The sequence below is a fragment of the Mercenaria mercenaria genome, chromosome 10 (genome assembly GCF_021730395.1).
Source record: "Mercenaria mercenaria strain notata chromosome 10, MADL_Memer_1, whole genome shotgun sequence".
Lineage (NCBI taxonomy): Eukaryota > Metazoa > Mollusca > Bivalvia > Venerida > Veneridae > Mercenaria > Mercenaria mercenaria.
Genome location: NC_069370.1, coordinates 63,093,487 through 63,111,267, shown reverse-complemented (window position 1 = coordinate 63,111,267; position 17,781 = coordinate 63,093,487). Strand labels below are relative to the sequence as shown.

Genomic DNA, 17,781 nt, shown 5'->3' with positions numbered 1-17,781 from the left:
GTCTAGTTAATGTTGCAATATTTGTATTTTAGGTGTGTGAGTACAGGCTTGAAAGCCAAGAAGGCGTCTAATGTCCTAGAAGCTCTGAAAACTGTTTCATGCCTCATTAATGGAGTCGCCTTGTTGTTGTTGTTCTTTTCTTCACATTCAGACTGTTGGCAATTTTATTGCTAAGAAAAATCTTACTTGCGATTATCTTGTCTTGGATGGCCTAACATGTACGACAGGGTATGCTAGTTACTTTAGCACAGTCAGACGGGCATCGTGTATGCTACAATGGGTATATTAGATCCGTACAATAGTACATACTATGCTAAACTGAAAATCACTATGCAATATCAGTAATACACCTCTCTAAAAGGTTTTACCCTTACCCTGCTAAATTTCTATAATGAACTTGTCCGTCTTTCAATTTAGACAGCACCATTAGCTATTTAAAAGTGGCACAAACCGAAAAGCTACTGACTTAATGGCGGACAGTGCAGATCATGATAAGACTGCACGGATCAGTCGTGTCCAGTATGATAGGGGTTAATGAGCAAAAATTAGAATAAAGAAGGGACTTTTCATAAGAAACAAATTAAGGTTTTTACAACAACATTTAATATATAATTGTGTAAAGTATAGTACATGTTACTTTTATTAAAAAAATAAAATGTATTTTAGGCCTAATGTCAAATTAACAAATCGAAAAATGTATTTCTTCTATGACAAGAATATGTTTTTAGCAAATAACAGGAAGTAGTAAGATTTTTTTTAAATAATACATGAATTTTGATAAATAGCAGACTTTAATGCAAAATACTATATTTTATATCAAATACGATTTATATGCGAAACTTTTTAACATACTTTTATTGTATAAAACAAACATTCTATGTTTAAACATGACATTAATAACGTATTATAAACTCACACAATCACAAAGCTTTACATAAAAATGTCGCAATGACATACTTGATCAAGTAACGGATTTGTTTGAAAGTTTAAGAAATGATCATTTACACTTGTGTTCATTGAGAGCCTAATACATGGAAGATTTTCACAGGAGTATTCTTATAAATTGATTTTCCTATCCTGGTTGCAAAACAAGATAGAGTTTTTATAGCATATGTACCAATTTCATAAATCTACTTTGCCTATGGAATTATACAAATATACGAACTATTGTATCATATTTAGCAAAAATTTACATTAACATATACATAGTTAGCCGAAATTCATAAAGAATGCAAGTTTGTAAAAAACTTATTTCCCTTTACCTATCTTGGGTGCGCTACCAGGATACATTCGAAGCAAATGAATTCGGAAGCTACACACTGTTTTAAAACTTGCCTTTTGGTCCAGATTGTTGAAATATCTCGAAAACTATCAAATGTAAATGTAAAACAAGAAATCGTGTCGAAATTAAAAGAAAATGCCCACTTTTTGAATACTTCCATGTTAAAGGGAAGTAATTACAAAAGTAAAAAAAAAGAAATATACATTTTTCTTAGGGATCTAATTCTATGTAATGGGTCTTTTTATTCATTAAATAAATCTCTAACAGAACATACTAAAAATAAGAAATCTCTTAAAATAATGGTCAAATGCCGCCTCAGTAACTCGTACTTTTCAACCAAAATAAAACAAAAGCTCCATACAAGTCAAAGTTACAGCACCAACAAAATACTACATGACCTTTGACTCCTTAGTGTGACCTTGACCTTTGAGATAGGGACCTGTGACCTGTTGCAATACATGTTTAACCAAGCTAATTTCTGCAAAATAAGAAAAAAGAAATTACTCAATGCAAGTCAACTTTATGGTCTAGACCAGATTTATAGACCTTCTGAGACCTTGACCATTGACATAGAGGCCTGGAATTTGCGTATGACTCTTTTGACTCATATAAGCAAACACTTAGGCATAAAAAAATAGATTGCTTAATGTATATCAAATTTACCTTTAAGATATGACATAGGGTTTGCGCGTGATATAATGACTTATTTAGAAAAACATTGATATGAAAGAAACATAAGAACTCGTATATGTTAAAGTTATTGTCCAGACAAAATCGGACGGACGCACTAATGAAAGCCGCTAGCGCATATACTCTGATCGGCCATTTTGAGGCCGTGCCGAGCTCAACGCAAGCGATAAAACATTTATTGGAAACATAAATAAACGTAAATAATCCTCAGACGTTGTTAGTTAATCTTTTCTGGTGACATACATATTCATAATAGAGTGTTTTTATTAACATTTTGACCAAGTGCGTTAAAATTGTGACATGTAACAGTAGCCTACAACAACCGACAACGACGGACGATGGACACAGGCCAATCACACTAGCTAACCTCGAGCAATTACTTTGTAATCAAGAAAAGTTAGCTAAAACTTAACAACAGTAATCCTCATCTCCTCCTATTTAGCTAAAACTTAACAAAAGTAATCTTCATCTCCTCCTATTTAGCTAAAACTTAACAACAGTAATCCTCATCTCCTCATATTTAGCTAAAATTTAACAACAGTAATCTTCATCTCCTCCTATTTAGCTAAAACTTAACAACAGTAATCTTCATCTCCTCCTATTTAGCTAAAACTTAACAACAGTAATCTTCATCTCCTATTTCATTTAATGACCTTTTAAAGTGTTCTGTATCATAAACATTTGACAAATAGATAAGAGATATTAAATTCTACATAATTTTGTCTGAACATGAATAATTATCTCTATATTAGAAGTTTTAAGACAGATTGCACATTTTTGAGTGAAGTTTATTAGTGAAAATATTAAAAGTACTTTTCACTGGTAATGAACTATTCTAACTGTACCCTGTTAGTCAATATCATCATAGCGTCTACATTGTTATTAAAACAACAGGCATAGCCCTGAAAAAAGAAACGAAGGTGTTAAAACATGAAGGAAAAGTAAAAAAATATATTATCAATAACATTTTTAAAAGTAAACAAATATTGCCAATATCATATGAAGAAGAGTAATAAAAATCGTACATGTACATACAAAAACTATTTATGCAACTGCGACTTTTTTATGATTCCGATTGCAAAGTTTTAAAGCAGCATGCATCCAGTCTTTCCTAAAAAAAGGTTTTAATATAGATGTGAATGTGTTCTAAATATCAGCCAAGAAAATTCAATCTTGTTGATATTTGTAGAATGTGGTAAAAAACTGCATCCAAATATTTTTTTATAATTTACACAAATGTTTTTGCAACTAATTATTCATAGAATTGCTTGAATGTATCTTATACCTTTCTATATTTAACAAGGCACGACAGTACGTTCTTAATTTTTCGAAAAAAAATAAATCCGGAGATGTGTCCCTTAAAAATGTAACTCAATATCGTGATTATGTACATGCTATTGCTGTCACATCGTAACGTTTTATATAAAGAGTTCAATGTAGAACCTATAACTTAAATGAATGATATGATTGTAACAAAATATTTTATATCACAGTAGTGAAACAGGTTATAGATCTAAATCTAATTTTTCTTTTTAGGATCCAGGTGTCCATTCTGAGGAGTGTGACCATTTTGTGCAGCAGATTTGTCCAATTCTTCTACCGCATTCGCTGGTCCCTCTCCGTTGAATGAACTCGGCCACCTGAACGAGCCCCCAATCCTGTCCCACAGTGTGAAAAATTGTCCATAGTTATAATTGTAAAACAGATGATGATCCGTGTGGTGCGCGGAACCATTTATAAAGGGTTTAAGAACGTCTGGTACCCTATAATCACCATCGTGTATAGACACTGTCCAAATGTTCACAAACACAAAAAGACACAAATACAGTCCTTTATGTAATGGAAATAAAAATGGATAAATATGATACGGACAACTCTGTAGAAATCCGTCCAGTGGATGAAAGGCGTGGCTTGCGAAAGGGGTGGGGACTAGCCACTTGTGATGCGGTTTGTGCACGTGCTTGTACACAAGTTTGTGGTGCAAGAAACGATGAATCCAGTAGATACAAGCGTCCGTGAACAGAATAAACGTGAACGCAGAAATCACGATACCAGCATAACCTGCAAAACAGAAAAATTATGTTGAACAGTTACATATCTTTAGTTTATGGTCGCAGGCCATTATCTTACAAAGCCAACACTGATTGCGCTTCTTGATAAAAGTAAAACAAAAAAGGACACGCATTGAAAACGAAGCTAACAGAGAGTATTGTCATTATGCGTGCATGATCCGAACTTCCTTTTCTACTATTTATTGTTGCACCAAAATTACAACTTGAGCAGACATTGATCCATCCATAATGCTTGAAAGGTTCACAAATTTAATGTCTGCATGAAAAATTTGTACATGTCTTATATTACAAAGAGAAATTTCATTAAAAAATAAATAAACAAACTATCTTTTTGCAACTATCTTTTTGAAGCATGTTTCGTATAATTCACACAATCTGTTTTACCTCGGACATCACTGGACGTTCATCGAGTATTTCCAAATGAACGACATGATTGCTTAAAGTATAAATACTGCATAAAGCATGACTATCGCTTAAAGTATAACTTCTGCATAGAACAGGACTATTGCTTAAAGTATAACTTCTGCATAGAGCAGGCCTATTGCTTAAAGTAAAACTACTACACAGAGCAGGACTATTGCTTAAAGTATAAATACTGCATAGAGCATGACTATCGCTTAAAGTATAAATACTGCACAGAGCATGACTATCGCTTAAAGTATAAATACTGCACAGAGCATGACTATCGCTTAAAGTATAAATACTGCACAGAGCATGACTATCGCTTAAAGTATAACTACTGCATAAAGCATGACTATCGCTTAAGGAATAACTACTGCACAGAGCATGACTATTGCTTAAAGTATAACTACTGCATAGAGCAGGACTATCGCTTAAAGTATAACTTCTGCATAGAGCAGGACTATCGCTTAAAGTATAAGTACTGCACAGAGCATGACTATCGCTTAAAGTATAAATACTGCACAGAGCATGACTATCGCTTAAAGAATAAATACTGCACAGAGCATGACTATCGCTTAAAGAATAAATACTGCACAGAGCATGACTATCGCTTAAAGTATAAATACTGCACAGAGCATGACTATCGCTTAAAGAATAAATACTGCACAGAGCATGACTATCGCTTAAAGTATAACTACTTCATAAAGCATGACTATTGCTTAAAGTATAATGTCTACTGCATAGAGAACACTTCTGCAAAGAGCATGACTAATATTCAAATATGACTACAGTACAGAACACGACTACTGCATACAGCATGACTACAACGTAAAGCATGAGTACTGCAAAGAGCATGACTACATCATAAAGCATGACTACTTCTTAAAGTATGACTACTGCATACAGCATAACTACAACATATAAAGCATGATTACTTCTTACAGCATGACTACTGCATACAGCATGACTACAATATAGGTTTGACTACTGCATACAAACATGGCTACGTCATAAAGCAGGACTACTGCATAAAACATGATCACAGCATGAAGTATGTCTACTGCATAAAGCATGACTACAGAATGAAAAGCATGACTACTGCATAGAGCACGAGTACAGCATGAAGCATGATTACTACACAGAGAATGACTATATATATATAGCTACTGCTGAAAGCAAGACTACTACAGGGAGCAGCAGAGAGCATCACTAATGTTTAAACATATCTACAGCACAGAGCATGACTATTCCTCAAGACGGAGTATAACTACTGCATTGAGTATGACTGCTGCATAATTATTGTGTTACTACCACATAAAACATAACTACTGCTTAGAGCAAGAGTACTGCACAGAGCATGATTATTGCTTAACGTATGACTACAGCATACAGCAAAACTACTGCTTAAAGCATTATTATAGTCCATAAATATTACTACAGCATTAAGCAAAACTACTGTACAGATCATGACTTTTGCTTAAAGCATGACTACAGCATAAAGCAACACTACTACTTAAAAATGACTATTGTTTTATGGGGAGCTTTGATTCTACCACACATCTAGGATAAAGTTGCATTAATACTTAAAATCCCTTACCTAGTTTGTTGTCAACGCTGTCGTACAGTTTACTGTATCCTCGAACTTCTAACAGGAACAGGGCCACGGTGGGTACAGCCATCAACGGAATAGAGCTGCACGTGTACATTATTTCCAGTTTCACTTGATCCTAAACAGAAGCAATAACAACTTTCGATCACTACATCCCTTTTCCTCGAAGTCTAGAAGAGCAACTTAAAATGATGCCTCAGAACAAACTTGATGCAGATCAATCAAGCAGTTCATGATCAGGCGTTCTTTAAAGGTATTTCTATTTTAAGCTATGGTGGCCACTAAACGGGGTCAAGTATCCACTTTTCATCAAAATTTGGAGAGGACATTATAATGATATGCTATAGACAAAATTTGATGAAGATCTATCTTGCGATCCACGAGAACAAGTTGTTTAAATGTATTTATATTTTCAGCCCTAATGCCCCTACAAATGGCCAAGCTCCCTCTTTTGAAAACTTTTGGGAGAACAGTTTACAATAATGATACAGACCAAGTTTGGTGAAGATCCATCAAGCCATTCACGTGCAGAAGTTGTTTAAATGTTATTCTATTTTCAACTCCAGCACCCGCTAGAAGGGGCCTGTGCTCCCATTCGAATCAATCTGGGAGAGGACGTTACAGTGATGCTACAGACCAAATTTCATGAAAAGATACCGAGCAGTTCATCTGAAGAAGTCGTTTAAAGGCATTTCTATTTTTGGAACTAGTGGCCCCTAAAAGGGTCCAAGCAACCCCATTTGAACAAATTGGGAGAGTACTTACAATAACACTACAGTTCAAGTTTAATGAATATCAATCTAGCAGTTCATGAGAAGTCGCTTAAACGTATTTTTCTTTCAATTGTCAAGTCCATTGGTCCATAATATGCATAAATCGTCCAACACTAAATAAATGCATAAGATCTGACAATGATGCTCCACAATCAATTGGCTCATGGGTGGATTAAAGGTGGTTTTCTAGCTCTAGCGGCCTATAAAAGAGACTAGGCAATCCAATTTGAAAAAAAAGAGAAAGAAAATCTTATAATGATGCTTAAAATGATGTTATAGACCAAGTTTGATGAAGATTCTCCTTGCGCTTCATGAGAAGAAGTCAGTTACAGTTTTTTTTCTATCTTTAGCTCTGGCGGCCCGTAAAAAGGCCAAGCTGAAACATTCGAAAAAACTTGATAGAGGACCATGACAGGATGCTACTAACCAAGTTTGGTTCAATTCTGACCAACAGTTTCAAAGGAGATGTCACTGGACGGACGACGGACGATAAGCGATCACAATAGCTCACCCTGAGCTAAAAAACACACGAATGTTTTGTTTGTTGGAAACGTGCAAATATCATAACGGATATTGAATTTCCAACTGTCAAACTAGTTAAAATCTAAGATATGACAGGATAAAGAGTCCGATTCAATTCTGTCATGATTGTTCTGTGTTATAAAGAAATTCTCTCGTTTTTAAAATCTGGATATTGAATTTTGAGCATGTTTGTGACCCTTTAAAACTGGGTCGTGGTTCAGGTGAGAAAGCATGTTTTGAAATACCTTGAGAATTTTTGGATGTTTCAGCAGTCTTCGGTCAAAGACGAAAAAGAAACTTAATGTCGCCAACGACAAGTACATGATGTATCCACCAATGTTAACGATTGCAAACAGACTGATTAGCTGACGTGTGACGTCATCTTCTTTCCACCACGTCGGATACACGTGCGGCGTCAAGATGTAGTGATCGGCGGTGTTGAGAACCAGATCCATTTCTCCCAATTATCACAGTTTTAGCCTTAAAGTAATGTAAACAGATACAAAAAATATATCTAAGGATTACAAAATCACTGTAATATTAGTTTCTAGCATCATTTTTAGTGTAGCATAAATTTTAACAAAAGCGTCACAATGCAGAGCAATATACGCCCGAAGGTATGACATTTGATCCCTCAAATGTGACACTGACCTTGAAGCGAGCCATCTAAAACATGCCTCAATATGGTGAACATTTGTGTCAAGTTTCTTTGAAATCCTTCAAGGGGTCCAAAAGCATCCCCAGCTTTTATTATATTTGACTGGCTTATTATAGTAGGTTGTCCCCCTTGAAAATTATCCGATACGCAATATTGGTTTCCCTATTGACATTACTTTGAGCAATAGATTATATAGGAAATTTATTTGCAATGATTAATTTCTAATATGTCTTTTGGTTTGTGAATATTTTACCAGATATGACAGAAAACTTCAATTTCTTCTCTTCAATTTAATGTGAAAATATTTATTCTAACTGAACATCTTCTTGCTTCCACTTTTGTTTTAAAAGTATCACCGTCGCTTATATTGAACATAAAGTGAAAAACAGTAAACTTTTCAATTTCTTCTACTTTAGAGGCAAATAAATCATATTTTCCAAAGCATGACAATTTATTATCACATATGTAGGTATTTTTGACTTTATAAACAATACAATAATATAATTTTAAGTGTAATAGGGTAAAGGCTTCTTGCTTCCATTTTACTTCAAAGTGTACCAAGAAATAAAAAAACTTGTGGATTTCTTAAAGTTCTGATGTAACTTAAACCGTGTTAATTTACGGAACTGCATATACCAACAACTGATGTACGATTCAATATAGTCTTTAAAATAATAACGTTCATAATTGTCTAATTAAAAAAAAAATTAGAAAAGAATGAAAAGAACTGAATAGAACAGGCAGAGCTTTGATTTTTCACCAAACTTTTTATGGAAACAATACGAATTAACATAAATTACATAATTTCCGACTGAAAGCTAAATATCTTTGGAATATTGAAACATTCGACGACAGGAGAAAAACTACTTCAAAGAATACTTTTCTAATGAAATAGTGTAATTTGCAAGTTAGGCCCTCACTGAAAGCTGGAGAGAGGGGGGAGAGAATGTGTACATTTATTTAAACAAAAGACACAGCATGATTTCCACGATGTGCAAAGACAGGGTGAAATTAACAGACGCGCAATATCATGTCTACTTTAGAAATGAAATCCAAGCTTGAAAAAAAAATTGCATGCTTTCCATGAGTTTGCACGGTAGGATTATCTCTTTAGAACGACCTACATTTTTTTGCCACGGTTTTGTTCGTGGAAAACATGAAAAAACAGTCACCTTTACAGCTAAAGACTTCAGTTTACACGATAAATTTGATTTCATGATTGAATTGTATAGTATGTACAAACACATATCTGAATGGCATATTTGATTTATGTATAATCAAGTAACTTAGACACTATAAATAAGTAGACAGGATGAATCAGAGCTAATTGTTTAAAAAATTAGTTAGGATCTCTATGATACACGTACACGCACCAATGCTGATCAGAAAAAAAATCAGAAACTTGATTCATAATTCAATAGATTCTTTCTTTCTTTGATTTCTATGGAAAACCTTGGATCAAGACCAGTTAATAAAACATGTGTGCGCGTGTTTTAGTAACATGTATGTTTTTTAAGTTTGTTAAATTGCTCGGGTTTTTCTTTGCCATTGCCTGTCAAATACAGTATTGTTCAGTTTATTACCTTATTTTATTGTAATACCATGTTTTAAAAGGCAAACTTCTAGACATGAAAGTTAAACAAAAGTACCGTTATATGGACAAGAACAATCAGTCAAAATGGAATACATGTATCTTCACACAAGTTTCGTTTTTCTCGAGGAAAACTATTATGTATACATGTGTTTGTGGGAAAGCTCGTTTATGAACTAATTTTCGGATTTCAATGTTTCGCAGGATTCAAAGTTTCAAAACAAAAGAAATTTATTTAAATGTTTTCATTTTCTGTTACATGACAACACGAATTTAGCAATATCATAAGGTAACATAGTGTTTTTTTACAGAAATGTTTTATATCTTTACATGAATAATACTTCTATATGAATCTATAAAACAACATGATTTATATAAAAAAAACTGACTACATGTTTTGTTGCTTTCTATGGAGTAACATGCGAGCCTTATTTCCGTGTATTACCTAAAGCAAAATACATGTATTAGATCAATGCAAAATCCATGACAAAGAATTATTAACTTAGGTAATGAATGACACGACTTGAGCTAATGTAAGGGAGGAAATCCAGTTTGAAGGGAATTGCTTTAACACAGTCAATAATTAAGGGAGAGAATTCTTGCAAATTCTCGTTAAAAGCTGACCATGTAACAGAGCGGCCAATAAATTGCTAACGGACGGACGGACAGATGGATGGACAGACAAACTGACGGATAGATTGACACCGGCGTCATAATATACTACGTCCCTATTGGCGTATAACAAAAGCATAACTCAGGAGAAGTCTTGATGTCAAAACCTATATTGAAGATCATTTTTGAATACAGTCATAGCAAAAAAAACTAAGGATCGGAGATTTACATAATCAAGTTATAAGGAATATTAATATCTAATTTACATCCGTCGCCCATACAATATAAAAAAAATAAAAGCAATTTTTGATAGGGAATGCGGACAAAACTCCATCCCAGCAGTGGAGGGATTTTGTCCGGTGGATTTGATTCCACATTGGTATCCCCGCATTGTTAACTCCAGGCTTAACGAACAGTTTACACAAAACTGGAACAGTATTGTTAACAAGAGCTCGTCGAACACGAAATGCCCCCTTGATGCATTCAGTAATTGCACAAGGAACAGAAATTATTTGCTCACTGTAAACGAAAGTTCTACTGTTCTGGTTCAATGTGACATTGAGCTTTGACCTACTGAGGGGTCATCTACAGGTCATAACCAACCTCCCTAACAAGTTTTATGATCCTAGGCCGAAGCGTTCTCAAGTTATTGTCTGGAAACGGTTTAAATCTTCCGGGTCACTGTAACCTTGACCTTTGATCACTGACTTTAAAATCAATAGGGGTCATCTCCTGGTCATGACGAACCTCTCTATCATCTTTCAGGACCCTTGGCCCAAGCGTTCTCAAGTTATCGTCCAGAAATCATTTAACTGTTCCTGGCCAATCTGACCTTGAACTTTGACCAAATGACCTCAAAATCAATAGGGGTCATCTGCTGGTCATGATCAATCTCCCTATCAATTTTCCTGAGCATAGGCTCAAGCGTTCTTGAGTTATCGCAGGGAAACCGTTCTACTGTTCCTGGTCACTGTGACCTTGACCTTGACCTTTGACCTCAAAATCAATAGGGGTCATCTGCTGGTCATGATCAACCTCCCTATCAACTTTCACGATCCTAGGCCCAAGCAATCTTGAGTTTTCATCCGGAAACCTTTTAACTGTTCCGGGTCACTGTGACCTTGAACTTTGACATACTGACCTCAAAATCAATAGGGGTCACCTGCTGGTCATGACTAACCTCTCTATTAATTTTCTTGATCCTTTGCCCAAGCGTTCTTGAATTATCATCCGAAAACCGTTTAACTGTTCAGGATCACTGTGACCTTGACCTTTGACATACAGATCTCAAAATCAATAGGGGTCTGCAGGTAATTACCAATCTTCCTATCAACTTCCATGATCCTACGCCCAAGCGTTCTTGAGTTATCATCCGGAAACGGATTGGTCTTACATACCGACCGACCGACATCTACAAAACAATATACTCCCCATTCTTCGAAGGAGGGCATAATATTTCTAGTAAATGTTTGAATTACAGAATGTATGAACAAGAATTTGTATTTGAAAAATATTTCAAACTGTCAATTGATCTTGCTGTTACACTATGTAAATTCAGGTGCATGAATCATAAACTACCTACAGAACAAGAGCTATCGGAGGACAGCAACGCTCGACTATTCAACAGCCTTTTCAATTGAATGAATATAAAAGTCGAAAAAGGGGCATAATTTTGTAAAATGCAAAGTAGAGTTATTGAACCTTTGCACTGCATGTCATATCATGACAGTGAACAAGTGTGTGAAGTTTCAATCCTTTCCCATAAGGGGATACTGAGATACAGCTTACATACAAAAACTTAACCAACAAGAGCTGTCACTAATGGTGACAAATGCCCCCGAGCGCATTGACCTTTGACCTGGTGACCTTGACCTCTGACCCGGTGACCCCAAAGTCAATAGGGGTCGTGTACTCAATAAGTACTATCAGCATGTGAAGTTTGAAAATCCTGGGTGCAGTGGTTCGCGAGTAAAGTGCCTTCATGCAAAAAGTTAACGTTGTGACGAACTAACGGACGGACAGTTGAAAACTAATATGCCTCCCTTCGGTGGCATAAAAACTGCTAAGTCGAAAAAGGGGCATAATTTTGTAAAAAAGCAAAGTAGAGTTATGGGACCTTCAAAGTGCACTTTAGATCATGACAATGAACAAGTGTGTGTTGTTTCAATCCATTCCCATTAGTGGATACTGAGATACCAGCTTACATATAAAAACTGAACCAAAAACTGCTAAGTCGAAAAAGGGGAATAATTTTGAAGAAAAAAAACCCAACGTAGAGTTATGTGACTTGCTTAGTACATGTCAGATCATAACATGGAACAAGTGTGTGAAGTTTCAATCCATTCCCATCAGTGAGTACTAAGATACCAGCTTAAATACAAAACCTTAACAAAAATTTTCTAAGTAGAAAAAGGGGCATAATTTTGTAAAAATGCAAAATAGTGTTATAGAACCCATTTAGAGTATAGCTCCACTGCCTGGTCCACTACTGCCAAAACTAACCAACAGGCTTTAGACAAGGTTCAGAACCAAGCATTGCGGATCATGACAGGTGCTACAAAGTCTACACCAGTCTCCTTCATGGAGAAGCTAACATGCACACAGCCGTTATAAGACAGAAGGCATGCAAAGGTTCTGCTTCAAGCAGAGAAGTTCAGGTCTTTTCAAGACCATCCCATGAAAGCCAAGCTAGATGGCTACACAAAAAAAATCGGCTCAAACGTAGCAGCTTCGTACATGAGGCAAAGAAACTCAACAGAGAGTTCAAAACTGAGCTGAGCATACCAACGACTCCCCTAGGTAGTGAAGACATTATAAACCCACTAGCGAATGATCTGTCCTCAGTGACAGTGAGACTTGCTGTTCCTCGTCTTGACCGCGGGAAGCAAGAGAATGAAGGCATTCGGAAGAGCCTCGCACTTGCTATGATCAATGAAGACTATCCTCCGGAATCACGGACTCATGTCTATACAGACGGATCAGTCACATGCGCCGTCAAAGATGGAGGAGCAGGAGTTTTCATTCAGTACCAATCTGGCAAGAGAGAAACACTGCATGCAACCACAGGAAAACACTGCAGCAATTACAAGGCAGAGACTGAAGCACTCATGAAGGTCGTTTCAATGGTTGAAGACTCGACAGAAGAAAGCTCCTCAGTCGTCTTTCTCACAGATGCACTGTCTGTCATGGGAGCTCTGATCAACAATAAAGCTCCGCAGCTAGCCAGGGGAATGCAGAGCCTGAGTATAGCCTGCAAAGTAGCACTTCAGTAGATTCCATCCCACTGTGGACTTGCAGGCAATGAAGAGGCAGACAAACTGACTAAGCTAGGAGCTCAGTCAGAACAACCAACAGAACCTGTGAGTTACAAGGAGAAAGTCACCATCATCAAGGCACTAACGAGAGCAAGGATGGAGGAAGATGCTTTTCATCTCCTTGATCGGTCTGAACAAGTGATGATGGCCAGGCTCCGCTCAGGGCACAACAAGCTCAATGCTCACATGTACAAGAAATAAAGACTGGCATCATCGCCAACTTGTCGATGTGGTGAAGAAGATCAGACTGCGGAGCATATACTTCAGAGATGTAAAAGGCATGACCAGGAGCGGGCTGCGACTTGGCCCGATAGATACCTCAATCCACCAGAAACTCTATGGAGGCATTGAGGATCTACGGCAAACCACAAGTTTCATCGAGGCTACTGGTCTGACAGTGTAGTCGCGAACGACAGGAGAACCTGTGCAATGTAAGTTACTTAATCACAGTGAATAAGTGTGTGAAGTTTCAATCCATTCCCACAAGTGGTTACTGAGATACCAGCTTACATACAAAACCTTAACCAAATAAAAGCATATTGATGACTATTACTTTAAACGTCCTAATGCTTTTAAATTCTCCAGATTTATGAATTGTGGAGATAGAACGACTTTACTTAAATTGGCAGTCTTTTGTAAAAACATAATGTCTAGTTTTAGATAATTTACTAGTTTTGGAGTGATGGACCCGTAATCAAACTTGGTAATAACCGAGTGTTTGCTTGCTCTTCTTGGACTTGTAGATTATTTAGAGGGTTTATAGTTTACCAATTGAGATTCCGGGTCCACTACCTTAATAACATTTCTCATCCTCCTTGTACATTGTTCACAATAATGACATATTGTTTAATATGCCATGTTGTTGTATGTTACATTGTATGTTATGTTTATTTCAGATGCCCATAAGTGCCTTGACTTCAAAATTAACTTGAAACGAACATAATACAGTCGACGTATAATGTAATGGCGGTTAAGTGTGTTACCTGAAATTACTTCAGATATTCTAATGTTTTTTTCCCGCAGTTGCCGTATTCATATTAAACATCTAATGTACGGTGTATGATCATACATATTTCGCGGCGGATGAATCTGTCTTTTACCTTCCTTTTGCAATATGATTGAAAGTCTAGTGTGAAGTGACCTCATTTGTAATCAGTTTTTTAAAAGGCGAAGCTTTTATTAAGTTCTGTATTCAATTCTGAAAATACAGCGTGTATCTCGAATCATGTGATGACATGTGTGCTTTAAACGTTATCTTTGTACGTGTTGAATTTTTTCTTAGGTAGTTCAAGTATTCTGTTTAAGTTTTTTTTTTATTTCCATGACGGTACTGCATGAAAAAAAAGGAGAAATTACAAGTATCAAGTTACATACTGACAGAGACATATATTATATAATGCCAAGACAATGTGTTTAACGTCTAAATTATTCATTACAGCAAACATATAGCATAAATCAGACATGGGTAACGCGGTATACCCTTTGAATATTACCTTTTTGTACATATATCTTAATTTTCTCCTTGTAGTCTTTTGAATTAACTTACGTGTCTGAAAAGGTTTTATTTTATGTCTTAAGGATAACATGGTGTAATAGCCATATTTCATATCTTGTAACTGGATGGTAATATTTAAATGAAATTTGGTCACTTTAAAGACATTCAAAATTAAAAACTTTTCACCGAGAGATTTTTCAAATTTTATCATTTTTTGGGGAGATAATCGGTATTGAAGTTAACATTGATGCCTATGGGAAATATATAATTTCTTTGATTATGAGAATCTGAACTTGAGTTTCAAGAAAATTTTGCGGTAGAAAGCTGCATTATATGATTCTGATACAAATATCAATAAGAAATCTAAAATTCCCTATAGGGAGTAGGAGAAAATCAATTTTTTCTAGTTTTCAGGGGAGATAACTCATGAAAAACCAAAATTATCAGGGGAGGTAATTTAAAGGAAATTTTTGAAAACTTCTGTCACGATATAACTTGTCAATATGCACCTGATTTCTGTTGTTTGACATTTTTAAAGCTTACATTATCAAGTTGTATGTACGCTTTTGGTGAAATTGAGGTCTATTACACCATGTTATCCTTAAAACAGGCTGTTTTCACGTGCTTAACGACCATCTATAGATATATTAGGTTTGATCATACACCGTGTAATGTTGACAATGGGTCAATAATATGTAGGCCTATAGCCTACTCAATAGGCCTAACATCGAATGTTGTCGGCAAAGAAGATGAGAATCGAAGCTTAGAATAGTCAAATCCTACTGAATCTTTACTGCATTGCATGAAAAATGATGTTGTTGTATTATGTTGTTTTGCAGACTTTACGTTAAAAATATTGGACGCCCCAATATCAAGACTTTCGTTACGCCCCAGTATTAACATGATTCGACATTGGTTATATATTTGTGGCACATTATAAACATAAATAAGTCATGCATATTTTACGGTTAGGTTTTAAATTTAATGAGCTGTCAATTAATGCTCTAATTTTTGCATAACGGTCACAAATTAGATTTTTAAAAAATTAAAAAGGTACACTGTATAATTAAAATCAAACTTACGATTTTAAGGTAATCCCTGTTATTAAATCGTAGGCCTACAAAAGATATGTAAAACACTCACCGTACAACATTTTTAACAATCAATTGAACTTTGGACCGTTTTCCAATATCATGTCAAAAACAGTGTCAACAATATATAATAATTAAATATAGCACGTCATATATCGACAGCCTTGACCTAATACAATGACATTGCACACCAAGGGAAGTAATTCATATTAAGACTGAAATTGATCTTCACGACTAAGCTCCCATAGAAAACGAAGCCACTCGCCAAAGACTGCATTTAGATGCGATTCGTAATAGTTATAGTATGTGTGAGAGTGTGTTACCAGGATATATCAGAGCTAGGGGTACATCGAGGGTATTTTTCTCTGCACATATCGTCGAGGCCGGTAGGCCGAGACAGATATGTGAAGAGAAAAATAACGAGATGTACCCCTAGCTCTGATATATCCTGGTAACACACGAGCACTACATATTATAACTGTTTTATCGCATAGTTTATCATTAAAATTTATATATCATTTTCATTTAAATTTGTTTATTATTATTTTTACTATTTTGATTCCCTTTCTGCGCCTCGCTGACTGAAACACTAAAACTTCTGTTTTAGAAAATGTGTTCCCCAGATAAAAGTACCCAACAAATTTCTGCATTGGTTTTAAATCTTTGCATTTCATTGGCCAGACATATTGTAAAACTTGTTGTTTTGTTTGTAAAAAAAAAATCAAAGAAAAAGAAACATTTGAGAAATCTCAGAATTTCATATATTTCATGTATTTCTGAATTTGGCAATAACTATCAAGTTTTTGAAATATTCTAGTTTATTTATTCTTTTACTTTATAAATGTAGGTGTTTGTGACAATTCTTTCTCTGTGAACTGTAAATTGGAGCTAAAATCATCTTTTCTTTGAAAGGAAAAAATTATACTCCCTTGATACGGCCTCAATAGAGAAAAAGTGTTCCGATATATATCGGAACAGTTTTACTGTGCTGATATATATCGGAACACTTTTTTTCTTATGAAACTCCATAGAGATTTCCGTGTTGATATATATCGCAACAGTTTTGTAAGATATCAGCACAGTTTTGTAGTAATAATGTGTGTTACTATGTATAACATGCTGCAAAGATCAAAGGAAAATTGCCGCACTATGCGATAAGACATAAAAAGAGTTTGGAAAGCACACTTGTCCCCTAGTCCAACGCGAGTCGCGATATTTTTTGCTAGTGTCAGTCTACGAAACTGGTCTGCCTTGAGACTTACTTGTCCCCGGAATCATGACTTGGAATATTAGCATAATAGGACAGCCCCACACAACCACCTCCAACAAAAAGAAATTGATAAGAATCTACGCATAAACTGAGCTGTAACATTAATCCACACAGGATTTGTATAACTTTTTAATAACAGCTACGACTTTCATATTTTTTACAGTGCCATAACTTTGACTCTGTAACCTCAAAAGGCAATGCCGCATGTACTTTCAAAATTTCATCTAAGACCTCAAATGATACCGATGTTGACGATGGAGTTACAGTGTCACAATTACGTTGAGGGATCCGAGGCAGTTGCCTCGTTGCTTTATTAGCAAACTGCATGCAGCCAGTGCAGACCAATATCAGTCCATGCAGGTCACTCTTCGCTATTCAGTCACTACGGTAAATTTTCAGT

At 35.6% G+C, this 17,781-nt stretch overlaps 1 protein-coding gene across 2 annotated transcripts; it reads right to left on the bottom strand.

Moving 5' to 3' along the window:
- Positions 1-580: 580 nt before the first annotated feature.
- LOC123561403 (lathosterol oxidase-like) lies at positions 581-16,287 on the bottom strand. 2 transcript variants are annotated; one of them, XM_053553225.1, is made up of 4 exons: positions 16,164-16,287; positions 7,596-7,830; positions 6,044-6,173; positions 581-4,033 (listed from the first exon to the last, which is right to left on the bottom strand). In XM_053553225.1, exons 2-4 carry the CDS (start codon positions 7,803-7,805, stop codon positions 3,492-3,494), a joined length of 882 nt encoding a protein of 293 aa, XP_053409200.1. In that variant the 5' UTR covers positions 7,806-7,830; positions 16,164-16,287; the 3' UTR covers positions 581-3,491. The 2 variants fall into 2 exon arrangements, with proteins under 2 accessions (XP_053409200.1, XP_053409199.1); XM_053553224.1 differs by having other exon boundaries at positions 16,103-16,248.
- Between the last annotated feature and the right edge of the window lie 1,494 nt (positions 16,288-17,781).